Source organism: Strix aluco, chromosome 2 (assembly GCF_031877795.1).
Source record: "Strix aluco isolate bStrAlu1 chromosome 2, bStrAlu1.hap1, whole genome shotgun sequence".
Classification (NCBI taxonomy): domain Eukaryota; kingdom Metazoa; phylum Chordata; class Aves; order Strigiformes; family Strigidae; genus Strix; species Strix aluco.
In genome coordinates, this window is record NC_133932.1 from 35,959,437 (window position 1) to 35,973,260 (window position 13,824).

At 40.3% G+C, this 13,824-nt stretch overlaps 1 protein-coding gene across 4 annotated transcripts; it reads right to left on the reverse strand.

Annotated features, from left to right (window-relative positions):
- Positions 1 to 1,936: 1,936 nt before the first annotated feature.
- On the reverse strand, positions 1,937 to 13,818 carry SETD4 (SET domain containing 4). 4 transcript variants are annotated; one of them, XM_074814324.1, is made up of 11 exons: positions 13,292 to 13,818; positions 12,680 to 12,782; positions 12,121 to 12,216; positions 11,131 to 11,168; positions 9,509 to 9,597; positions 8,556 to 8,985; positions 7,659 to 7,833; positions 6,919 to 7,000; positions 6,596 to 6,676; positions 5,468 to 5,591; positions 1,937 to 4,542 (listed from the first exon to the last, which is right to left on the reverse strand). In XM_074814324.1, exons 2-11 carry the CDS (start codon positions 12,747 to 12,749, stop codon positions 4,408 to 4,410), a joined length of 1,320 nt encoding a protein of 439 aa, XP_074670425.1. In that variant the 5' UTR covers positions 12,750 to 12,782; positions 13,292 to 13,818; the 3' UTR covers positions 1,937 to 4,407. The 4 variants fall into 4 exon arrangements, with proteins under 4 accessions (XP_074670425.1, XP_074670426.1, XP_074670427.1 ...); XM_074814325.1 differs by having other exon boundaries at positions 13,670 to 13,811; XM_074814326.1 differs by having other exon boundaries at positions 13,775 to 13,796.
- Positions 13,819 to 13,824: the final 6 nt, after the last annotated feature.

Consider the following 13,824-nt stretch of genomic DNA (forward strand, 5'->3'; position numbering starts at 1 on the left):
CACTAAAACATTCCATTGTTTATTCAGAAAATGTATTTTTTTGCTTCCACTCCAACCTGCAGCAGACTGATGCCACCTTAAGCTTTGTTAGATAAGGATAAAATCAAGTTCTTCTAGTTGAATTCAGCCACTGAACTGTGATTTCCCTGCTTTTATACTGAAACAATATAACCCCTGAATTTCACATGGTTCAGATCCAACTGCTGGTCCAAATTGAGGGAAAATTTGTAAACCTTTTAACAACTTTAGTTCATATTTACTGTATAAACAAACCCATAAAGTTCTGTTGGGACAATTTCCCTGTCCTACAGTTCATTATCTTCATCACTGTAGTCATAGATGTGCTGAGTGCAAACAAACACTTCAAATTATGCTGAAGTGTGACACTTTTAAAGGGGTATTCTTTACCTTCTAGGTGGGGAGGGGCTACATACCCTGGCAGACATCACTTTTAAAAGCTCTTTCTTTGGGAATGTCATCTTTGAAATGTTTTCATAGTGTACCTAAAAGCTTTAATTATTAGGGTATGAGAGTTGATACTCCCTTATCTTGTCCTGAAACAGACAGGTCTAAAGGCACTTAGCAATGATGGATGATCTCCACACATTACAGCTGAAGAAAAGTGTAAACTAGAAGCCACTCTCTGTAGAAGATCAAAGAAAATACATGTTGTATTTACATAAATTGACACAGGAAAGATACTGTCATGATGTTTCATGTTTACCATTTCTCAGTGACTTCAGACTGCACTGAATCAACTCCCTCCTCTCAAAGAAGAAAAAAAAAAATCAAGCTGTGCTATTTGTGTCTCACACTGTTATCACAAGAAATAAAGCTTCCCTCATTACACCTACCCAAAGCCAGTGTCTTCACTGCAGTCACAGAATGCAGTCCTACTTTAGCTCTCTTTGAGTAATACTGCACAAGCTGGAAGAGAACCTAGCTCACTGCCATGATCTATATAAGGTTTGCATTGCTAACAGTAAAAAGCTGGGGTTTATTGCTACTGTTGCTGAGATTTGCAGATACAATCTGAAAGGAAATTTATACGAAGAGGGAAATGCAGTCTTTCCACACTAAGATCTCAGCTAAATCTCTTCTTAGAGTAACAGAGACAGAGCAAATGTTAACAGCACGTCACTAAAGCAAAGTGATTAAGATGTTTGTAGCTCAAAGGGACTCTAAAGCAGAGGCTGAAAGTCAGCATCTTCACTCTTTGAAAACTTGATTTAGTGTTCTGTAAGACAGCTGGAGAGCACTCACAGAGCAGTTACTTCTTCTTACCCAAGCTCTCAGCCCAGCTTAGGATGCCCGATCTTGCACATAGTTTAGGTTTGATTCAAAAAAGAACTTAAGCTTTTGCTGACTAGGCATATATATAGATATATAAATGGTAAATCATGACCTGTATTACACTGTTTTATTCCTGTTAAAAATCTGTTGCTATTGATGTGTGCCACAAAAGCACTAGTTCCAATTCCATAGTTTATTCAGGCAGGATTTTGTCTCTGACATTAGACACATGGCTCTATTTAGAACACTTGCTACAGTGCTTAAGGTAAAGCTAGGGGCTTACTGCTGTGCTTACATGCAAGAGACAGACAAGCAATTCATACTGCCTACTCTCCTGCCCTGCCAGATCCCCTTCCTACACTCTCTGGAGGGTGTGTAGGAGTTACAGAAGGAGAGCCCATATTCAAACCACCTGGTATAAATGTGTAGTCCATAGTGCAATACTGAAGCAAATAAACTTCTGTCAACCTAGTATCCATCTTTGCAAGACACATCGTACAGAAGTTGTTTTTAAAATAGCCATCTCCAGAAAAAACAAATAAACAAACACCAAAAAACCCCCAAACAAACAAAACCATCCTTATCTTCTTTAACTCTGGTACCATCTCATTATAAAATTATAACATGAGAAACACATCTGTGCTTAGAGAATGAAAAAGTTTTTATTAAAAGAAAGAGGTCAAACAGTTCAACTGTAATCGTCAAAATTGCAGGACATGTTCAAAGCAAGAATCCCTCTAGCCCAGTACAGTTTCCCACAGTGTCCACCAACACCCTGAAAGAGCAAGCACAGGGCGAATGTATACAGTACTTGCCATCAATACCCTCTCAACCTTCAAGTATTTTGAGATCGAGGGACTACGTAAGACCAAAGTTGTTTGGCTGGCTGGGAACTGCTGACAGCTCTGTCTTCCCTGTGTATGTGCTCTGCACCCATGTCAACTTTTGTATCCATATTCCTTAGTAACATCAATAGATTCGTTACCATTTTCTGTTAGTTTCAAGCCTGACTTATTCAAGTTTCCTTTCAAAGCCCTTCCTTCTTGCACTGTGAATGAATGCTCAGTCACCAGCCACCCTCTTCATGTCACCCATGACTTCTGTAGACCTTTTTGCAGACCTGATCAAAATGAATGGGCTACAGCCGCAGGGTCAGGGGCTCAGCCCCGCTTATCTCTGCTGTAGCCAGATTCAGCGGTACAGAAGGACCCTTACGTGAGCTGATGAGAATTGCCCTTGGTGAGATGAGATTGCATTCCCAAATCCAGACAGTCATCTCATCCCAGGAGGTACTTCATAATGGAACTGAGTAGAGTATAAAATATGGTGCCAAGTGACTTGCAAGGGTTAAAACCACAGTTTAGGCAAATATGAAAGTAAGTTGGCATAAAGGTTGTAATAAATGTGCTTCTAGCTCCAGAAGGCACTTGCTCCTCTCCCACCCCATTCACCCTGCCCTCTGCTCTGAAATGTAGAGTAACAACACACCGTCAGCATCTCCACGTGAATAATACAGAAAGCCCAAGAGTACAAAAGTCTCAGTGCATTAGGGTAAACAAGGCAGAAAAAAAACTTATTTTCAGAATCTCCTAATCCTCGGAAGAGGTTATGAAGATGGCACCTCGAAACCAAGAATTTTTGTTTTTGGAAACTGTGTAACAACAGATACATTTCTCAGCTCCCCCAGTCTTTTGAACATAAACCAACATACCCTTCTGTGTAAGGAAGAGCCCTTCTCAGAGCTCCAGGTATCAAGACACTTCCTGTCCCAAATAGACTGAGGCAGAAAAAAAAAAAAAGAAAGCAGGAAAAAACCCTGGAATCCTCAAATCCAAGCCAGTTTACACAATAACATTCTTGTTCACAAGGTACCAAAGAAAGTCTGAAAGTGCATTTGAGCTTGAATACTTCACGGTTTTCACTTGTTGCATTTTTTCCTTAAATTATAGTATTAGCTAGAATGCCTTTACTGCTGTATACATTTTCATTTATTTCAAAGAGAAGTCTTGTAGAACATGAAGCAATATGTTTACAAAAATAAACTTTTTAAAAATACAGTTCTTAAAAAATGCTAAAAATAGTAATGAAAAATTCTATGAAATGTGATTCCCTACAGAATGGAAAATAATCACAACATAATCACAATTAAGTTTGTAGAGCTTAAGTAAGGGTCCTGCCCTGAAATGCCCTTTGAAGAAGTCTCTCTCTTCTCTAAACAACAGAGAGAGCTCAAGCTCTGAACTTAAGTAGAACTAATACTGAAAGGCTGCTCATGAGACTATCCCCCTGTAGACAGGATAGGAACATTTCTCAATGTAATCACCCGAACTGAATGGAAACACAATTAACTGCCTGGGTAGTCTTCCAAACAAGAAACAGAGTTCAAAGTGATATATCCTTACAGCTCTCATTCCCACCAGGAGGAGTCAGAACACAAACTAGTGTGTCTGAAGGGAGCTTTGAGAGTAAAGGAGGGAAATTCACACTTCCTTACATTCAAGAAACACTTGGGCTGAAACTGCGAAGGGAATGATTTGGAGTTGGTCACAACAGGGCTGATCTGTGCTCTAGTCCGCATTTATTACTCCAACAATGAACAGGCATTACATGAACTGCTAAAACTTGGAGACATGTACAGATCTCAGGGAAAAAGTAAAGGATCGATACAGGGCAAATACAAGCAGTTCTGTCCTCTTCCTCTCCACCAAGTGCCAGAGTTCAAATACATGCTGAGGAGTATCTGCTTGACCCTACAATTCACACTTTAGCCACACAGGTAGCTGTAAAGTCTAGGACTGCTGGAGCCCACAGTCCTGGCGCTGCTCAAATTACCCCAGAAGCTGTTTTGCTCACAGCAGCCGTGGTTTCAGTGAGATGTGATGAAAGTCACCTGTGCTCCCCCCACCATTTGGGCTAACCTTCTGTATTACTGAAGAAGGTCAGCAAAGACCAAAATAAGACTCTGGGTCCTGGGTGACCCCATAAATAAAACAAGGCATATTCTGATGACTTTTTATATTATTCTTTGCTGTCAGGTCCACTAAAACAGTTGAGCAAGGCACATCCATGACAAAAGAGCTCCAATCCGCCACAGCTATCACAGCTCCAGATACGTCAAGTTGTTGCAATATTCAAGTTGCAAACAATCTCAGCTGATTTTTGTAGTATCCTCAAATCTTCCAAGCGTAGTGCTTCTACCAAAGCCAGGTGTTTTTTGAGGTTCTCTTTGTTCCTTTTCAACTGGGAAATCTGAAGTGTACACAAGCAGGATGAAATTACTCAAAATTTAGATTATTTAATATAGGACGTGAACATAAAATTTGTGCAAAGCTTATCTGTGGTAGGGATTCCATGAACTATGTCAAAATACTATTTATTTTAATCTTCCACAAGAGAAACTGTAATTGTAAAAGAAAAAAAAAAAAGGGGGGGGGGAGGGAAAAAAAGGAAAAAAATCATCATGTGGATAGGAAGGAGACCAAAAACAAGGAGAGGAAGGGTAGGGAAATGTTTACCTGATATCAGGCTCCTAAGTCTATATTATATGCAAGATGTTGCTCAAGACCAGATTCACCTCATACTCTGTGCATATATGTGTTTCCTTTGCAAAAGCGTGGGTTTAATAACCCTTTTCCATGATAGCTATTCAACTTGACATTAAGCACACATTTGCTTGCCAAAATTCAGAAAGAAAGGAGAGTTTGTTTTTCTAAGAGCACAGACCTCCCTCACAGGCAACTGGCTGACATGGGTAGTTCATTTGACTTGACTGGCTTTAATGAACACACACAGTCAAGTGCCTTGTTCTTTCTGCAACAAGGCACTCATGGCAGGTCTGCAACATCTTATGCACCCACCTCATACAAATCTGCATTTTCTTTTAAGAGGTAACCTCAACAAACACATTGGTACTGTAGGTAGAGAAAGGTTAAATACTTCTCACTTGTTTACAGAGCTTCATATAAGCTCTGTAACATGGTTCCTTTCTTTGCTGCAGTCACAAATCCTGCTGAGCAATTCAGTGCTGTCAGTCACCCTTGAAAAAAATTCTACACCACCCCAGTGTAGTCAATTCCCTCCATCACTCTGTTCTCACCCCAGAAAATTACACTGCTGTACATTTATGCTAGGAGAGAAAGGAATCTGGGCCACCTTGTTCTTTCAGTCAAATTACCTGGAGAAGGACATGCTGTGTCTCCTCTATTAAAAAATGGCATATTTTTGCTGTTATATTCAAAGTCTGCTGTTCATTTCTGGCTGAAATTACATCTCCAAGAAGCGTTCTCCTCCAGCAAGTACTAGAACCAAAACGTTTGAACAACACACAATCATTTGCTGTATTGCCCAGCTGAATGATAAACATATGGTTACGCTAAGAATAACATCGGTGGTGTAAGGCAAGTAAGGTTAGCGTACGTGAAAAAGGCACAGGGCATTCAGACATGAGACTGATAAGGCAAGCAAAAGAGAAGAGAGATTTAATGGTCTGGAGCTCCAGACCTGCACCCCTACCCTTTCAGCCAAAGACACAGGCCACGCTTAGACCAATGCTTCTGCTCTTTATTGCTCTGCCATGCTGCCACCAACTTCAGCAGCACCAGTGAGGAGTAAAAGTTCACTCTGAACTTACTAGCATGGCTTCTGCTAAACGTCACCTCACCTGGGCTTGAAACCTGTATCATGGGGATTTATTTTTAGTTCTTATAATCAACTTATTCCACTCGGCAATGAATCTTCAAAGCATAAACAGCTTTGAAGAAGAGAAAACTTTTTTTTTTTTAATTTACTATTACAAGCAAAGCCCAGGTAACCATTTTCTATTAATGCTGTTTGAGGTAGATTTGCCATTTGGAACAAATGATCAAACCTGTGTTGACAGTCACTGAAGATGAATTTCAGCAACTTACTTGGCCCTAGAATTTCAGAAGCAGCCTGTGGAACACATGCTTCAAAGAAATCAACAAAGGTCAATAGCATTTAAAGTCCCATCAAACCAACAGGAAAAAGGTCTGGAGTCTGAATCTTAAAGTAATATCTGGTTCTTGAAATAGAAAGGGAAAACAGTGGGGTGTGTCTAGTGTTTAATACAAGAAAGCAAAAGACCAAAGCAGCAAATAGGCAACGACTTTGCATTATATGGTGTTCTCTGCCTTTCTTCTTTTCACTTCTCAAGTGGACTCAATGAGATAGACACAGGAGATCCAAAATAATTATTCCAGTATCTCACACACAGCCAGCAAAGAGCAAATAAAGGAAAACAGCACATGCACACTGTCTAAATATTCAGAGGACTGAAACTTACAATTCATCTGCTCTGAGACTTAACAACTTGAGGGCTGTGAGGAGTCTCCACGATGGTCCATCCCATCCAAAGGTCAGGTTTCTAAAAAGTCAGAAGTGATGAGATGCAGAAAGTATAGGTGGCCTTTTACAGCGTGATAGCTTCCTGACAAGTGTCAACAAGGAAAGATCTGCTCTTTGGAACCAGAGCAAACAGCAAGCAAATCGGTTTGTTAAAAAAACAAATAATTACTTTATGCTGGTTTTGATACTAGAAGCAAAATCTGACTCTCAGAAAAACTGAAAAAAAAGCTCACAGGGAAACAAAAAACTCCATATACCTACTGTAAGAAATCATGATCCTTTAGAATGGAAAGTTTTGCATTCCTCTGCTTGTCCAGTGGTGGAAAATATTTGAGGAGAGTATCTGCATAAAAACACATTTTAGATATTTAAATAAATGGTATGTAGAAGAAACTACAATCCTCAATTCCAAAATGACATTTCAACCAACTTTTCAAGTAGCTACAGGAGAAAGATAAATCCTGCCATATTTTGGTGAACTTTAATGTAATCAGAAATGCATCTACTTCTCAAAAGCTATCAGTAATCTCTAGGATTGTATCCTTATAATGGAAATTCTGACTCAAATTGAAGTCACGAACCACTCTTGGCAACGTCAGTTTGTGGGGATCAGGACTGCAAGCCTGAAGACAATGGTACAATCTAAGACATCCAGTTGGAATGTCTACATATATGCTGCTAAAAGAATCCAAATTTTACAAAAGGAAAAGTTACCGAAGAACACTGCCAAATTTAAACCTTAAATTCTATGCAATTCAAAGTTGTATCAAACCCTATTCCACTTCTTGGAAATACATACAAATGTTTTGATGGTACTAAAGAAAAAAATTATAATGCTTTAGTATGCATTTTGCATGCTGTGCATTGGGCATATATGTATATGCACGTGTGTGAACTTCTTCAGCATCCTTTAGTTATCCCTTTTACTGACATTAACATACTCAGATGTTCTGTTCTCTACTATTGTGCCTTTCAATGTCAAGACAATCTACAAATCCAACCTGATGAGACATAAACACTGCTGTGAGGGTTATCCATGGCAACAAATCCATATTCTAGTAGCAGTCGCTGATTATCATGAGGCCCATAGCAGATAAATACTTCTTCATATTTTCTGCACTGTGAATTTGTCCGAATTTCATATCTTCTTGTCTGTTCATTAAATGCTGCTTTTACCTTCAAGAAGTTAAAAATGAAAAAAATTTTACTCTTGACAGGAAGACAGGGTGAAAAAGGAATCAGACCTTGAACATTAAAATCCAACAGTATTGAGCACTTCTTTAACACTGGAAGAAAACAGATAGTGTTACAGATGTCTGAAAAGGCAACCCATTAGTATGAAGAACAAACATCAAAACCTTAGTCCACAGGATGTGCCACCCAGTGTGTAGACTTATTACAGAGGTCCCAAATCTGCAAATAAAGATGGCTTCATGCAGAGTTGGCTGCTTTTGTTCTGTCCCAGTTCTGTCTTGGCGAACTGCTCTACACACTTTCCTAAGGCTGCTCAGAAGTTTCAGCCAGAGGTGAAGTAACACAGGGAGCTGAGCCTTTCGGGAGAGCAAAGTATGTTTATATATACAAGTGGCACTTGTAAATAGCTACCCTGGATACAAATCTCACCCAGCCATTGTGGGCCCTCCTTGTAACTTTGCTTTGCTACATAAACTGAAACATTTAAATCATCTTTACTCAGCTGCCTTGGGCTGAATAACAAGCTCCAGGATATATATGAACTGTGAGTACTTGGCCTGCACGTGTCCTCAATAGACATTTTTCCCACTATGGGATCTCTCACTGACTTCCAGACACTCCTAATCCATCACATAAATGCATACCGTATTGAGATAGTGCTTCCACAAATAAAGAAATTCACTGATCTATTCTTAGTTTCTTACCTGAACATTTGGACTGTGGTTTAGCAGATCTAAATATGGTGCCAACGCATAAACATCTGGCTCAAGAGAAAAACATTCCCTCTGTGAATGTTTCATGTATATTGTCCTGGTATTAATAGTGCACCAAGCCCACTCTAGAGCACTGTAGTTAAAAATAGTTCCTGTGTTCTCAGCAAACACAGGTTGCAGGGAAGAGAAAAAAGCCTTGGAAGACATGTACAACTCATGGACCGTCGTTCTCTGCTCCTGAGACTTCTTTCTTAAAGGTTCAGGAAGAAAGCTTACTACATCGTGTTCCAAACAAACGGGGCAAGTGTATGTCTTGGGTAAAACATCAAGATATGGCTTCCACAGAGATTTCTCACCAGCATGCTTCTCTGCTATTAAAAATGTGCACAATGCTATCAAAGGAGATACAGGAGGCTTCCATCTATTAGAAAATAAAATAAAAATATCAACACAGCAGACACACAGAGGTGAGATAGGAAATGGATGTAGCAGTATTTTATCTCTCTTCTAGTTCTTTTAAATGTTATAAATAGCTTCTATTATAAACTTCTTTGTAGTTCATCTCCAAGTCCTTTTGATGATTTCAAAGGGGCTATAAAAGCTGGTTTGTGGTAACAACAGGCTCACCTCTTGGGTTGTTTTTTGAAGCATACTCACAAATTCCCAAGAAACCATTCATAACTCGCATTTAGGTCCAAGCTGACTCTAGACACAGGTCAAGTTCAAGCCTGTACCATCCTTCCAACTCTGCTTAGCTAAGAGGATGCACTGCATCCAAACCTTACTTATCTGAGCATTCCACATGCATCAAAGTCCACAAGAAATACTCATACAAGTTGGGGTTGTTTAACAGTTTAAAGCCCTACCACCACTTCAGATGATTAATCTAACAAGCAACCCACAGTAAATGCCAACATGCCCATAAAGTGTCACTTTTCACTCACTTCATAATGTATTCTCCCAAGTAGCTACTAAGGACAGTGCCCGTGGTGAGTAAGCATTTCTCAGGCAACGAAATAATCAGATCCCCTGCCTTTGAGGGAGGAAAAAAAAACAATCACACACAAAGAATAGTAAAGGTCAAGTGTAAATGACTCATCTACTACACAATTTCTGAACAGAGAGACATTCCCCAGAGAACACTAATGTCAGGAAGCAAACAGATGTGATGTTGAACTTGATGGAAACTTGCATGGTTTTAAGACAGTCACAGTCTAGGGAATGAATACGATTGCAGTCATTGGGAACTGTGATCTGCAGGAAGTTAGCTGTTCATGGAAAGTTTGGTGCCTGGCTACACACTTTGTACTGAGATATATTTCAGATTAGATCTCACAAATAGCTGAATTTCTATCATCATAGCAGTATGGGGTAGGGATATTTTAGGTCATGTCTACCCTGACCTTGTTTGCCAAGCTGCTCTGTGTGTAAATTAGCTTTTGTGCCTGGCTTGAGCCATATGTGTCCATGCCTGTAGGGAGAGGACATGAATCAAGTCAATACTCTCCCCTTCCGACTCCTCTCATGAGTTTTCCTACCCTGCTCAAGCCCAGTTGAGTCTACCTCTCATTTCACTTACTGCAGACTCCCAGCACTGTAGATAACCTGAGCCTCTGTCTTCCAACTGCTGGCTCTAACCCTGAACCAGCATGAGAACGTACACTGTTCTCTACACATGAGTTCTCCACTGCACCTCCTTCCTACCTCTTGTTCTACTCTATTTTACAAAAGGTTCTGGGTCTGATTCCCCATTATTTGATATACTATTCTCATACCAGTTAGGAAACTTCTCCAACAAGGCTATTTTCTGAGAGGCACTTTTCAGTCAGAGTTCAGTCTTTCTGTGCCAATACCTGAAGGGCAAGGTATTTTTTCTATTATTCCCCTTTTCTGCTGGAAGTATCTGAGAAATTATGTTTCTATTAGCTGGTCTACCAACAAAGAAGGTGGCCACCAAAGTGAGGTTGAAGCTGTGGTTTCACATTATGGCTAAGATAATCGAAAGCCAAATGCTGCTTAAAAAGCCCCATCCCTTTCCTCCACCCCCCACATTGATATGCCATTCCTCCCTTTGTACCAGTACTGGTCTGACCAAGGCAGGAGATTTCAAGCAGCAAAGCTATCAAAGCTAATAATTTTTTTGAAGAGAGTTTTCTGTTAGTTTAGCTTCCCGATGCAACTTGCCACACGAATGGGGAAGACTGCTATAACCAGTGCAAAGGAAGCTGTGGGAGCCAGTGGCTGAGGGAGAAGGCAAACAGGAGGAAAGGGGCATGCTCCTTCTGGCTTCAGTTAGCCACTAATTGCCTTAAACTGAAACACGAGACTACATACTAAATCTCTATAAATGAGTACCAGAATGCCTTCATCCAACAAGCCCTCAGGGTTCATAGGATATCATCTTACAAATATGCCAACACTGAAAATTCTGGTATTAGAGCAGCAATTACATTCACAACAGGGACTGTGAAGACTTTGTCTGGAATTTTGAGCTTTGCTTGTTGCAAAAGTCATTATATCACAAAAGAACCTGAGGAGTTCTTGCATTAGAATCAACATTACTAACCTGAAGAGTTTTTGTCGTCATCAGTCCTCTTCCTGTATCTGAAGTAGGAACAAAGAGGATGCTTAAATACTTGTGTATATGTAAAATACAGGAGATTATGATAAGCTGCAATAAATCAACAGGCTAGCAAGGAAAAGTGCTAAAAGAACATACATTATCTCTTATAAATCACAAAAGCCAATTATGGATTTTTCCAGATATATACCTCATTTCTTTGTTCTCTGATTCTCTTTTTATTTTTCAGGACCCTGTGAAAGCCCTTCCCCCGTATCCCCTGTAATACTTGCTGTCCAGTTCTAGCAATTACTCAACTTCTTTTTCCCAGTTTTTTCTTTAAACACATCTTTCAACACTGGCTGCTCTCCTTGGTTTCAGAGTTTTAACTAAACTTTACAATTTCTATTCACAATATTTTCCTGATTCATCCTATTCTCTCTACTCTCTAATACTGCAAAAGTTTTTGAAACATAATCTACTTAAAGAGAAAAAATACAAGTATAAACCTTTACTGTAAAGAGTACTAAGTAAGTGAATCGCAGCTCTAAAAACTTTTACTTATCTGTATCACTAGAGCTACTGAACTTGCACAGGGAAAAAAAGATGAAGAAATGCTAACAAGGTTAGGTTCCAATACTAGGAACACTTATAGAGCTATTACTTTCTTCTTTAAAACTGTGCTACTAACACTTAAAATCTCGATTTCTACAAGGAATTCAGCATAGGTGTGCATATTTTGCAGCACACCAGAGTATTCTTATACAAGAGTTTTACATGAGATCATTTTTACATAAGAAACTGTTTACACTACTTCAGGCCGCCATATCTACTTGTTTATGTTAAATTACATTCACGTGCATTTGCCACAAGTCTTTAAAAGACTAACAGTAACTGGCTTTTTTTCTGATGTCAGCCGTGTGATTCAAAATGAAAGCAGGAATCAACATTCTTAGAAGAATCGGAAATTTGTACCACCAATAATTAAAACATTACCCCTGAACTCTGCTGGCCTTAAATTATTGTCTTCAAATCCTCTGTCTTTCAGCCACTTCTTAAGTTTAATGTATTCCAGCTTGTGACTGCAGTTTACTAAAAATAAAAAATAGGGGATTAATGCTATAAAATAACACTCTGTTGGAAAAGAAAGGAAATTGAAAAATTTTACTGTATAGTCAGAAAAAACTGTGTTTTGGACATTTTAGTATAGCATAATAGAATAGCAAGAAAGGCTCCCCTTGAACTAGCTCACTAAATTCTGGGCCTCTGGGCACCAGGAGCTCTCAGAAATGCAGAAGTTATTCAGCATATTCACGGGTCAAGGAATTTAAGAATAACATAGTGATTCCCATTAGCCAGAAAAGAGAGTTTACAATAGTTCACCATGCTCTGCTTGGGACTGTAAAGTAAAGCTAGAATATTTGCATAGAAAAAGCTAACATTTATGAATGCTATTGTCAAAGCACAAAGGTGTTTGACAAATATACACAATAAAATGACATCTTGACAAACAATTGGTTATTTTATTATCGAGCAATACTTCCAGGGATAGTACCTCCATCCATAAAACTCTGGAAATGTTTTCTTCTTCTCTTTCGACCTGTCCGACCTCTGCTTTTCTTCATATTAAGTAAAAGATTTTGTCTTATTTAGACAACCTGAATTTAAAAAAGAAAAAAAGTTACTTAAAAATATTTAAAGTCACTTTCAAATACTGCATGTTTATTTTATCTCAGCAAGAGAAATCAGAGCCTGTTTAACAAGCTGCCTCTTTAAAGTTTAGAAAATGTAGTACAAGCAAACCCCTAAACGAGGGTGGGTGATAGGGATGAGGGAAGACAGGAAGCCTTGATCTGCAAATATCATCTTGGCCAAGGTATAGCCATAATCCTCTAAAGAAAATGAGACACTGGTGTTTACATGCACAGAACTAGAAGTTTTCAAACGGCAAATGTATTACAATTACAGAAAATTAACTGGCATGAACAGCCTCTGCAGTTTATTTCTTCCAATAACAAGAGCAGAATGGAGCTCTCTGATCACATATACCAGCAGAAAACAACCTTACCCCACACCAACACCACCAAAAACCCCAGCCCCATACCACACCGTGACGCTACACCTCAGCTCAACCCCCCACCGTGCATGAGAGATAAACTGCATCAACCTTATTAGTCCTTCTACTTCAATCTGTCGTTGAAACGTGTATCTCACTTCCCCTCGCCCATACCGCCTTCAACTGAACCTCAGAAGCGCGGGCTTTGCCCGAAATGGGGGCGCGCCAAGGAAGCCCGGCACACCGGCACCTCCAGCCGAGGAACGCCCCGCCCTCAGCTGCCTGAGGGTGCTGGCCAGGAGGCTCACAAGCTCCCTGCCCCCACGGGCCGGGGAGGCTGTTTTCACATCACCTCCCTCTTCAGCTCGACATAAACTAGGCCGCTCCCCGCTTCCGGCCTGACAAACAAAACCCCGGCTCGCCCGAGCGAAGCGAACACGGCTTCGGACCGCCTGGGCCCCCTCGCATCTTCAGGCGGTCAAGACCAACCCCATCTCCCCCTGGGCAGCGGCTCCGGCTCCCGAGTCCCTCCCGGGCTGAAATCGCGGGAGAGGGCAAAGGCGGACACGGCCGTCCAACCCGCCGCCAGCCCACCTGCCGGAGGGGCGGGAGGAGCCGCACGGACCGCCGCAGGGACCGCCACA

What these genes read in the sequence shown, in the direction of transcription:
- SETD4 (XM_074814324.1), bottom strand. Translation starts at nt 12,749, where the DNA reads ATGAAGAAAAGCAGAGGTCGGACAGGTCGAAAGAGAAGAAGAAAACAT. An exon ending in AAGGCCAGCAGAGTTCAGGG is followed by an intron (nt 11,169 to 12,120) that starts GTAATGTTTTAA and finishes TTCCTACTTCAG; the next exon opens with ATACAGGAAGAGGACTGATG. An exon ending in AGTCTCAGAGCAGATGAATT is followed by an intron (nt 5,592 to 6,595) that starts GTAAGTTTCAGT and finishes TTTTGGTTCTAG; the next exon opens with TACTTGCTGGAGGAGAACGC.